The sequence below is a fragment of the Spea bombifrons genome, chromosome 11, assembly GCF_027358695.1.
Source record: "Spea bombifrons isolate aSpeBom1 chromosome 11, aSpeBom1.2.pri, whole genome shotgun sequence".
NCBI classification, from domain to species: domain Eukaryota; kingdom Metazoa; phylum Chordata; class Amphibia; order Anura; family Pelobatidae; genus Spea; species Spea bombifrons.
In genome coordinates this window covers 30,972,753-30,984,906 of record NC_071097.1, presented here as the reverse complement: position 1 = coordinate 30,984,906, position 12,154 = coordinate 30,972,753, and the positions used below count along the sequence as shown (strand labels likewise).

Here is a 12,154-nt window from a genome sequence, read left to right as displayed (position 1 = left end):
GATTTGATGCAACCCAACGTTGCTGTAAATATCAAGGCTGAGCAGAATCCTACACTGTGCGTTCCTGCTATACAACATGCGCGAGATCCGGCAAAGGAGGGGGCGAAAGAGCACTTTCAAAGAATAAGACGTTTCCGGCGATAAACATAAAAAAGGTATACCGCTGGCAATAACCGAATGAGAGCGACGACTGCTGCAGCCCCCAAAACCTGAAATAACAGCCGCCCGTTCCTGTAAACTCATTGCAAGATGCGGTTAAATTTCAGATTATCCACATATAAATTCTGAATTTTGCAAAACTTCTCGCTATTTTTTTCCCCTTAATTATGCGTTATATACAGCATGATACCTCCCAACAGTGGGGCAGTCCCAATTCCTGGGCACTGTCCTGCTGCCCCCGTCCCACATTTCCAGGCCGAGGAAATGATGGGCCGGATGGGAAGCTCCTTTTGACCTGCCCTGCCCTGACCAGCCCTGGGGGCTGTAAAATCGATGGAGCTCAATTTGAGCTCCGACGTAGACTCCTTCTGGCGCTCTGAAGCCGAGCACCACAAGAACAGCGATCATGCCCAGCCGCGTCCCTCGCCGCTCACCTCAACACAGGTGCCCCTGACTGGGGCATTTGAAACGTCGAGGGGTATGACTGATCCGAAAGCTTTAGTGATGTCACAATGGTCGGGGGGGGGGGAATAAAATTCTACCCAAGCGGCGTGCTACAAAACCAGTAAAATAAGCCTCTTAATTACATAATTCCTAACCATGCCTGCATTGTTTGTGTGTCGGTGGAAACTCCTGACCGCGGTGCCAGCCGCACTCCTCATATTCCTGCGACCGAAACATTCCGGGGCAAAGCCTACGACAGAGATCCAAAAGGTGCTACAAAGGGGAAAACAGAAAGGGTTGTGCTCTGCAGCTCTGGAGCTGAAGCTTCTCCTAAAAGTAGTTTTCTTTAGAAAATGATGCGTATTAAAGTAGTTTATTACTGTTTGTTGGTGAGGCTGCATGAGACGTAAACTGTCCCTCTAACCACAAAGTCTTTACATAGCAACCCAGAATTTAAAAACAGAACCATTCCGCCCGTCTGGTCTCCCCAATACTCCTGATGTAAAGACTCTTAATCCTGCATTGGTCTTCTCTTAGATTCAGGATAGACATATGCCTTTCCCATGCATCCTTAAATTATCTTACTCTATCGCCGCTTCTGATGGGAGGCTGTTCCATTCAGCTACCACTCTCTGAGAAACCATGACATTGTCTCATCTGAGACACATTGGTCAGTCCATTGGGGTTCTGCTACCCAAGATGTACCCAGATGTCACATGACACTCACCGGAGGAATGGTAAAAATTACAAAATACAACACTTTTTGGCTAATACTCCGCAGAGCGCGGAGAAACGATTATATTGTGAGAGCACCACCTGAAATGCCAATCTCGATAAAGTTCCCCTGGCAAGGACTTCATACAACAGCAAAGAGACCCAACAACGTAAAGCCATACAAATAAAAAAACAGTCCGCAGCGTATACACGGTTACGAGCCCATATGCTCAGGCCTATAAGACGTCCAGCCAAGAACGCAACTATTAAATCGGAATATTATTATTGCTTCACAAAGTTACTTAATATTTATATATTATTTTCTTAATTTTGGAATTTTAATACCATAAATCGGCCAATGAAGAGCCCTGTTCTCCGAGTTCAGAAGCTGATTGGAGAGATGTTATCAGACTGACCTCTTTCACCCCAGGCCCGGTGGCGGTATTCCAATAACCTGTTTAAAGAGGTTCAACAAACCCTACAGAGCCTCGCGCCGTGGCAATTAAGGCGTGAAAGAACGTGCGCAAAGTCAGATTGATACCGGTACAAACCGTCCCTAAATCTTATCTCTACCGCGGAAAGAATTTCCGTTTAAATGACTTGTTCAGCAGAACCGGCGGACGCGCATGCACACTCTACAGAAGCAAAGCCATAAACGTGCCCAAAAGACACTAAACAATGCGAATTGAACAATTTGTTTGCACTGACCCCATTCGCGGGTACAGGATCCCCCGGATCACCCAGCAGATACACTGAAGACCTGCCAGGTCACAAGAGACCCTGAATACGCAAAAAGGGGGGCAGTGATGCCACGCTGTGCCACCTGCCATCACAATGAACCATCCCAGCGATGCCCTGCAGTTAAAGCACACCTGGGCCACCCTTGCACTCAGTAGGCTGTCACCTTGCTGTCTAGGTGTCTGTGTGTGGCTGTCACAGGCTGTCTAGTCCTCCCTCTCTCCCTCCTCTCCCTCTCCCCAGCTCCACTCGCAATGCCTGAAGAAGCAGCAGCAACGAATAGCAAAGCTCCCACCTTTTTTAAACTCCTCCAGCATGGCGTCCAGCTTGGTGTCGTTGAAGACGAAGTGCAGGGGGTGGTTGTAGAACTTGGTGATGGTCTTCAGGGGGGTGCAGTCGTCCGGGTCCACGAAGGCCAGGTCCTTGACGAAGAGCAAGTCCACAATGTTCGACCTCTCCCCTTCATAGACGGGGATCCGGGTGTAGCCGCTCTCCATGATCTCGGACATGGTGTTAAAGTCCAGGGTGCCGTCTCCTGCCATCATGAAGCAGTCTCTCAGAGGGGTCATGACATCCTCCACCGTCTTGGTCCGTAACTCCAGAGCCCCCTGGATGATGTTAAGCTCTTCCTTGACCAGGTCATTGTAAGGGTCGGTGACCCTGAGCATTTCGAGCAGTTTCTCCCGGTTGTAGACCGTGCCGATCTCCTGGCCCAGCACGCAGTCCAAGAGCTTGCTGACCGGGTAAGAAGCCGGGAATGTCATCATCATGAAGAACTTGGTCAGGAAGATGGTGTTGGCCCCGACGGCCAGGCCATGCCTGGAGCAGATGGCTTGGGGCACGATCTCCCCAAAGATCACAATGCCGATGGTGGACACCACCACGGCCACCAGCCCGGAGCCGGCGATGTCATCGAGCAGGATGGTCAGGGTGGTGTTGACCAGCACGTTGCCGAGCAGCAGGGAGCAGAGCAGGTAGTTGCCCTGTCTCCGGACCGGCTCGATCCTCTTGGCGTAGTTCTTCTCCTTCTCGGTGCCGCAGTTCTGCACGATCCTCAGCTCCATGGGGTCCAGGGCCATGAGGCCGAGGTTCAGTCCGCTGAACATGCCGGACAGAAGGAGCAGGAGGGCGATGAAGATCACCTGAAGCCAAAAGGGCAGCAGGAACTTCTTCTCCTCCACCACGATCACCTTGGTGTCCTCCCCGTCGTGGTAGAACCAGGTGGTCTCCGTCCAGGGCTGGTGACCCCCGGCACTGGCCGCCACCACCGGGGTTGAGGTGGACGTGCACAGGTAATAGGACTTGCTCTTCTCAGTCTTCCTCAGGGGTTTTATCTCGATCTCCACGATGCCCGAGCTGCTCCTGGTCAGCACCACCGAAGGTCGGATGATGATGTCTGAGGTCCGGATGCCGCAGGGGTGGCCCCCCGGGGTATACTCTATACCCAACGGGCTCTTGGCTCGCTCGTGCTCCGTAAAGGCGATCTTGGACCACGTCTCGTTGTTGATGTTTTGCCCGTACACACGCAGCTTGACCCGGGTCCTCTCGCTCACCCTCAGGGCTCCGCCTTCCATGGCAGAGACCTCGTTGGTGTCCTCCAGCCGCAGCCCGATGATGACGGTCTTCTCGCTCTCCTCTTCCCCCAGGACAGAACCGGCCAGGCAGCCGCTAAGAGCCAGGAACATCACAGCTAGCACCCGGCCGTGACTGCGCGCCGCCATGTTAAGAGTGGGCAATGTGATGGAGCCGCCCGCCATCTTTGGTCCGGGTGATGGAGTGGTAAGGGGGGGGCGGGGTGTTTGGGGTAAAAAAAAAAAAAAAAGTTTCACAGCCAGTCACGTCCTGCCTTCATCCCGACTCTCGGAGCCGCGGACCCTGCATTGTCCGACACCCGTCCGGGTACTGACAGGAGGCAGCAGCAGAGTCCTGAGGTGAACCAGTGTACGCGGGGGCCATCTACTGACCGACACGGCACACAGCCAATCCGGTGCCGAGAGCACTGCCAGCTGGGCGGAGAAAATTGACAGCTGAAGTGGGTGCGGCCGTGTTGCAGATTCCCACTGGCACACAGCGTTTACGCCGCTTCTTGGGGGCGTGGTTATGAAAATTTGGGGCGGGTCTTAGTCCTATTCAAATAAGCCTAGAAAAGCACATGTGTGCGGTGATCTGGATCCTTATCTGAAGAGGAGACTTCTGAGGTTGTGAAAGCTAATGTGAATCTATATCTTTTTCTATGCTGGCCATATATTGACTGAAATGTTAAAATCAGGATGTTTAGCAAATATATGTTTTATGACATACAAATAAGAGCAACATTTGCAATAATTGTTCTTTGTGTATAACCTTTAATCGTTAAAGAGGGAATCCGCTGAGAGGAGATAATGAGTGTTTATCGTCTCCGGCTTTATCTTCCTGCGATCTGAATAAAAGGCACCAATAAAAACGCAGGACTCCTCAGCCGTCCGACTGCCAAGCGCCAGAGATCAACGACCGAGGGAATTGTGCGCTCTCTGGTCATCACTGCACACAGGGCCGGTCGGCGGTGCCAGGGAAGTCAGGCCGTGCCTGGACCCCATGTGTAGTCAGTCCGGTACCTGGCAGGGGGGCAACAGACTGCCTGACAATTTGGGGGGTGGGTACAGAGAGGCCTACATTGGCATCATAAACGTATAAACAAAAAGACATGGAGTATACTGGTTTGGGGCAACAGAGGGGCTTCTTGCGCCGGGGGGCCGCCCTAGCAGCACTGGGGCCGTGCAGATGTCTATGTGGGGCCCGCAGCTTACCGCCGTGGAGGTCACGCAGTGTGTGGGGAAACTCTCTTTTCCTGCCCAGGTTCCTGCTTCCCCTGAGCGGGAAAAGAGATTTCCCTCACAGTGAGCGGGAGCCACAGCGGTAAGCATGGACACCTGCGCGGCCCCAGCGCTGCTCGGACGGCCCCTGAGCCAGTGAAATCTGTGAGAGAGGTAAGTGGCAGACTGTTTAGGGTGCCGAGGTGGCCCAGGCAGGCTGTTTAGGGTGCCAGAGGTGGCCCAGGCAGGCTACTAAAAGGGGCAGAGGTGGCCCAGGCAGGCTGTTTAGGGGTCAGAGGTGACACATAATAAATGTTATTTATTTAAACTCACTTTATTTACAAGTTTCATTTTCGGGTTTCTATTTTTTCCAGTTTACAATTTTGTGAAATAAATATTTTTGCCAACATTCTTTTTTTTTTTGGGGGGGGGTGCCACATACCGGATCCCCCCCAGGTGCCCTGACAGTGACACGGCGTATGATGAGATATAGATGAGCAGACCCTCTGAGCCCTGACCCTGCGTGACGGACATGAAATAGACCCAATCTATTAACAAAATACGAGATGTGTTGGAAGAGGCAGGTAAATCACACAACTGGTTTTGTCAATGTGTTTAAAAACTTCCATCTGAAGAAGAGACCTCTGAGGTCCCAGAAGCTTATCTCTACACCTTTTTCTTTGTAGGTTTTTGAAATAAACACCACCTTCATTTAAAGAGTCTTATCTTGTTTTGCACCCATTTAGCCATATCCACCCCCCCTAATTCAGATATTAATAGAAAAAAAAACTTTTTTTTTTTTGAATTTTTATTAATCTATCACTAAAGGGTTTGCTGCTCTCCAGTATTAAACGATTCAGGCAGCGTGATCTTCCCCATCAGTCCTGGTCTTCATTTATCTCCCTTCCCAGACTCCTTCAGCCTTGAGATGTGCGAAGATGTTGGCATAATACCCGGGGTCAAACGGAACCCTGTAAACATTCCAAGCCATTGTTCTCCTTCCTTATTATGACATCATCATCACCATGACAGTCTTTATGACATATAGTGGTAAGAATATTTTTTTTTGGAGAGTAACCGAAACCTGTAAACAATCCAAGCCATTGTTCTTCCTTATTATGACATCATAATCACCATGTCAGTCTTTATGACATATACTGGTAAGAATAATATACAACAGGCATCCTGAACGTCAATGACCCGTCAACTCCGATCAGTTATCAATCAATAAAATTCATGAAATCTAAAGCTTATGGTGTAGAAATAAGGAGAATGTCAGCTCTTAGTCAAAGACTTGTCTGCTGACTCCAATGGATGTTTTTCTGTGCAGTGTGCATGCGCAGACCTTTGATCAGTGAATAAGCAGCAGGTGTAGCACGAACCTGAGATATGCATGACAGTTTTAGCCTCTATCACTTCTGCTGGGAGGCGGTTCCACTTATATACCACCCTCTTAATAGGAATTACTGCTCCACTGATCCAAATTAGCCATACATTTTTATCTGGCTGGACTTTTTGATGAATTGCAAATAAAATCAACCATGTAAGCAGGATATTGGGATCCACCTAATCATTCTTCCCGCGATAAGGGTGAATAACCAGCCGGGGGGCTGCATTTGGTGTAAAAAAAAACACCAAAAATATTAAGGACGCTTTAATCCCCAAGATTCACTAATTTTACAGCCAGGAAAAGTGTTTTGTTGTAGAGCGCCCTCTACTGGCGTCTCCCTAATTCAACAAATGTCACCAGTACATCCACCATGGACAGAGACAGCCTACACCTTTATTAAAGGAACACTATGGAACTACATATATATATATATAATATGTTTTCCTGCAGCTGTATATTAGCCATTTGTATCTCGCTCTGTTATCTTAATGCAATCTACTATCCAAACCCCCATGATTCCTTATCATGTTGCCTTGTGGTAAACAATAGAATTGCTCAGTTCTAATCACCATGTCAGACACTGGGGGTTTATTACTTTATACAGTGCTGGGGGTTATTACTTTATACAGCGCTGGGGGTTATTACTGTATACAGCGCTGGGGTTATATTACTGTATACAGTGCTGGGCGTGATATTACTGTATACAGTGCTGGGGGTTATATTACTGTATACAGCGCTGGGGTTATATTACTGTATACAGTGCTAGGGCTTATTACTGTATACAGTGCTAGGGGTTATTGCTGTATACAGCGCTGGTGTTATATTACTGTATACAGTGCTGGGGGTTATATTACTGTATACAGCGCTGGGGTTATATTACTGTATACAGTGCTAGGGCTTATTACTGTATACAGTGCTAGGGGTTATTGCTGTATACAGCGCTGGTGTTATATTACTGTATACAGCACTGGGGGTTATATTACTGTATACAGTGCTGGGGGGTTATATTACTGTATACAGCGCTGGGGGTTATATTACTGTATACAGCACTGGGGGTTATATTACTGTATACAGTGCTGGGGGTTATATTACTGTATACAGCGCTGGGGGGTTATATTACTGTATACAGCGCTGGGGGGTTATATTACTGTATACAGCACTGGGGGTTATATTACTGTATACAGCGCTGGGGGGTTATATTACTGTATACAGCGCTGGGGGGTTATATTACTGTATACAGCACTGGGGGTTATATTACTGTATACAGCGCTGGGGGTTATTACTGTATACAGTGCTGGGGGTTGTATTACTGTATTCAGTGCTGGGGGGTTATTACTGTATACAGCACTGGGGGTTATTACTTTATACAGTGCTGGGGGTTATTACTTTATACAGCGCTTGGGGTTATATTACTGTATACAGTGCTGGGAGTTATTGCTGTATACAGCACTGGGGGTTATTACTTTATACAGTGCTGGGGGTTATTGCTGTATACAGCGCTGGGGGTTATTACTTTATACAGTGCTGGGGTTATATTACAAGGGGGAGACCCACTAAAGTCTTCAAGGAGGAATGGTGGCCAAAATCAGAGGGCTTGTGGTGTTTCATATTGTGGGCAGTGGTTAATTTTGGCAGTACTTCATTTGAAATGTAATTAATTAGGATTTAACCCATTAAAGTATACAAGAGTGAGCAGTTCATGTTGTTGTCAATGAAATCTCATGCATTAGATTGTCAGCTCTGGGGCTATAGAACCCTGTGATCATACCTGGGAACTCTCTGGGTTTGACCCCAAGAACTCCCATTTCCCCTTTAAATGGGGGCACTTCCTGCGATGTCAGCGGGACCTCTGCGGGACCCCCCCACCGATGTCACATGGGGAGTCCTGGCCGCGTCCCGCAAGAGAAGGCTCCAGGTAGCGATACCCCCATACCCAGCAAACATTCGGAGCGCCTAGAAATGAGGGGCAACGGGGGAGGAAAGACGGACTGGGGGGGGCCAAAAAGAGTGTAGAGCCCCACTACATGAGTTTTAGAGGCTCGAGTGGAAGCAGAAGTATTCCTCTGTGTAAAAGATTGTAACAAAGAACAGCGGGCGATGGGACCTGAATACCCAGATAAAGGAAAGAGCAAGCGGCATGCGCAGAGATGTGACATTTGAACGCTTGGCATTGTGAGCCGCGCACTCAGCGTGCGCTCAGCATGCGCTCAGCGTGCACTCAGCGTGCGCTCAGCAGTGGGGCGGAAGCCGAGCATTGTGAGAGTTAATTAGAGTCTGGGCATAGGGGGACGCGATCACCGGCGGGAAGGCCCTACCTGCTGCGCTTCTGTAGAATGTTACCGGCTGACATTTCGCTTGGATTTTTCCGCAGATTATGAATGAAATATTTATCTGTTTTCAGGGGGGCCGGCAGAACGCGCCATTGTTCTAGAAAGTAGCTAAATATCGCAGTTTGTGTTTTTGTGATCCATCGCTACAAATGTATCTGAGTGACGCGTAGAGAAGTTAAATGTATTTAATTTGCAGAATTTTATTCATAAACACAGTTTCTATACACGTTATTGGGGCCCTTAGGCATGTAGAACCCGGTGAGACCCCCATACCCAGCAAACCTTCCCAGCGCCTAGAAAAGAGGGGCATCAGGCACAGGCATTAGTAGGGACTGTCGACACCAAACAAGGACACCTGGGTGATATGCTGCGTCTCCATATGTCTGAAGCGCAGGTTGTATTCCCAGGGCCCATTTTTGTATGCAGTTTATACATAAAGGGGTGACGCATATACCTGCGCACACACACTCAGATACAGATACGCATCTAGAAACCACGGTACCCTGATACAAAACAGCTGGTCTGTGCCATCATTGCCCCCAAACAACTTGTATTTGCCTTCTTTGACCCTCGCCCGCCCCTTCCAACATACAACAAATGTAAACACACTTACTCACTAACACACACTCCATCTCAACCCACTTACACATCCGTGCTCACAAACACACACAATTACACATCCATGCTCACACACAACGGCACGTGCATGCTCACACATCCAAGAACACATCCATGCTCACACACAATACATACGCAATACACATCCATGCACACACACAATACATACGCAAGTACACTTCCATGCTCACACACAAGCACACATCCATGAAACATTCCTGCTGCCCTCGCTGATCATAGAAATAGAACCTGTCTGTCTCTCTACAAATACCCCTGCTACAGGAGAAAGACCCCATGCACCAAGCCCCCATATCACCCAACACAACAAGCAGTGTACTCCTGCTGCGCAGTGCGTGCAGCTATAGAAATGACCGGCGGGAGTCTTGCCACCAGGTGCCCCTGAGGTAAATTCTCCTCTTTCCAAAATGTGAATCTGCCCCTGGGCATACGGTTTCATTCGCTTTGTACGTTCCATCAAGATTTGGTTGACACAAAAGGCTTTTTTTTGCTGAAATGTTGTAGTCGCAGGAAACAAATCTCTCTTTCTCTCTGTGATTTCATGTTTTTTATGGGGTGGGTTAGCGGAGCGATTCCCCCCCAGGATGCATCAATGTATTTAATATCCGGTACCTCTATGGGCAGCTCCTAAAACATCGACTTACGAGGACGCCTGTGACGAACCCCCGCCCCCCCCTCACCTTTCCACAAGGACTCTGCACCAAGGTTCTTAAAATGTTTATTTTTTATTTTTTTTGCGAAATATTACAACATATTGAAAACAGGCAGGACGCGGAGATCCGGCACGGGATAAAACCCCGGAATCTGTATTCTTAGGAACAGCTCTTTTTTCCGCCGCAGCCCATTGTCTTGGTCCCTTTGCTCGTTTCTTCTGCAAACCGAAACGGATCGCTCAGAAACTCCTGCGGGGAAAGATAAGAGAGAGATACGGGTGAGATAAAGTTCTTATTTACTGTTAGGCGGATACATTCTGGAACCGGCTGCCATCTGAAGTCCTTTTGGCCGATTCGATGTATTTTTAGATATGAGTTGCGTGCGGGGTTACCACGGGTAAAGTAGATAAGGGAACGCTGATCCAGCATGGGAGTCCAGAAGGATTTTTTTCCTTTGAGATGTCATTACTGTCTCTTTGGGTTTCTATTCTGCTTTCTTCTGGATCAACTAATATGGGGTTTGTGGAACTTCATGGAATTCAACCCAATTAACTAACAATTTTAAATGCATGAGTTTTCTCTATACATTATAAATGATATTACATAAATGTATCTCTTAATATATATATATATATAATTTTTGTAACAAAACGCGCCTGTCTCGCGGCTCTCTGAAGCCCATCGTAGTTGGCTCTTACACCGGTTTGGCCACCCCTGCTCTATGACATCATGTACCAGAAGCTGAGCACCGGGATATGATGTCATATCCGTGGCTCAGAAGAGAGGATGAGCCCTGGGTCAGGCTTAGGGCCACCCCAACCATAATACACCACGGCAGGGCCCAGCACATTTCATCTTTGTTTGCTTTATTGTGTAATGGCCGGTGTAACGTATCGCAGAATGCTGCGGAATCTGCTGCCATAATATCAATAAAAGATAATAAAATTCACACGCTCGTTTGTAATCATAGTTTAATTAACGTAAATCTGTTCCTTTTACCAAATCTCACGTATTATAGTTCGATATACACAATGTGAATACATGTTGAAATAAGCAATAAATGTGTATATTTACCCCCCTCTGTGTCTGAAGTTATCTCATCCCTACTGTTAAGTTCCTGATTGTTGCTGATTGGTTCAGGCAGCCTTTATAAGGGTAGGGAGAGAACTTCAGGACACAAAATGTATTAGAAAATAGCTAATTCCGCCACATTTAGACCCAAATCTTAGCTTCCCAGAGGCGAACCTTAAAACTAATAATAAACCCATATAACGTTTACCTGACCTGCCCCGGGTGTCGTCGGGTTCAATTCCAGATTAACTTGTGATAATCACAGTTTGATTGCCATAATATTCAGAGAATCCTTGTGATAAGACTCCCCGGAACGCCCGTTCTTGGTAATCTTTCTGAAAGTATTTATAGCCGGAAAGGGTCCCTTGGCAGCCCTGCTTTAATTAAGGTGTTCCTGCCACCTACACAACTTTACAACCTGATAGCTATCGATTGTGATTGAGATTACTTGTTACCAAAACAACTGGGTTGGATCGCTAGGACTGGCCGTACCATATAGGTGACCTATAGACCCACCTACGATGCCGAGCTGCTTTTATCAGGGGGCAGTCCTGGCCGCGTCCCGCAAGGGGTAGCCGGAGCCCCAAAATTCCCAGGTATGATTCTATGTAGTGACCAAATGTGTAACTAAACTACACCAGTCCTCACGGAAACCTTGACTTTATTTAAAGATAAGTTAACTGAGTCACCTGCATTCAAGCAGGGATATCAACCATAACATACAGGAAGCAAAAACACTAATTGTGAGTCTTATATGTGATCACAGCAGGGTAAAAAAGCAAGGATTCCATTCCAGACTGAGTGACCCTGAGAATCTGCCCCTCCACCCTGAGATTGGGGCAAAAACCCTGAGACGTCCCTGGTTTAGGAATGATCCAATCACGTTGAAAATGCTGACTTCAGTCCTTTTTGCTTTTATTAAAACATTGAGCAGAAAAGTGTTTTTCCTTGATTAAAGTTTTAAATATTTCCAAATAAAGCATGCATTTTTAGTGGTACAGTACCAACAATGGCCAGCAGGTGGCAGCCTATAGTCTTTTCAAAATTGATATTTGGTTCAAGTTTTTATATTTAGAGATTTTTCGTATGCTTTTCCCGTTAAATAAGATATCCTTCCCGGTGCGGCCATATTTATTTAACCCATTCTCTAACACACTAAAGGAGCTTCCATTCACAAAAGCTCAATGCATAAGAATAAAATTACATTTAAATACCTTTTTAATAAAT

At 47.3% G+C, this 12,154-nt stretch overlaps 2 protein-coding genes across 2 annotated transcripts in view; both read right to left on the bottom strand.

The window, feature by feature from the left end:
- Positions 1-4,138, bottom strand: part of CNNM2 (cyclin and CBS domain divalent metal cation transport mediator 2) — a 45,175-nt gene extending 41,037 nt beyond the window's left edge. Inside the window, exon 1 of the mRNA XM_053450427.1 lies at positions 2,351-4,138. Within this exon, the coding sequence (XP_053306402.1) occupies positions 2,351-3,812 (1,462 nt within the window). The 5' untranslated portion in view covers positions 3,813-4,138. The remainder of the gene's footprint in view (positions 1-2,350) is intronic.
- A 5,769-nt stretch (positions 4,139-9,907) lies between these two features.
- LOC128468650 (arsenite methyltransferase-like) overlaps positions 9,908-12,154 on the bottom strand; it is a 12,961-nt gene continuing 10,714 nt past the window's right edge. The window contains exon 11 of the mRNA XM_053450407.1: positions 9,908-10,105. Within this exon, the coding sequence (XP_053306382.1) occupies positions 10,016-10,105 (90 nt within the window). The 3' untranslated portion in view covers positions 9,908-10,015. The remainder of the gene's footprint in view (positions 10,106-12,154) is intronic.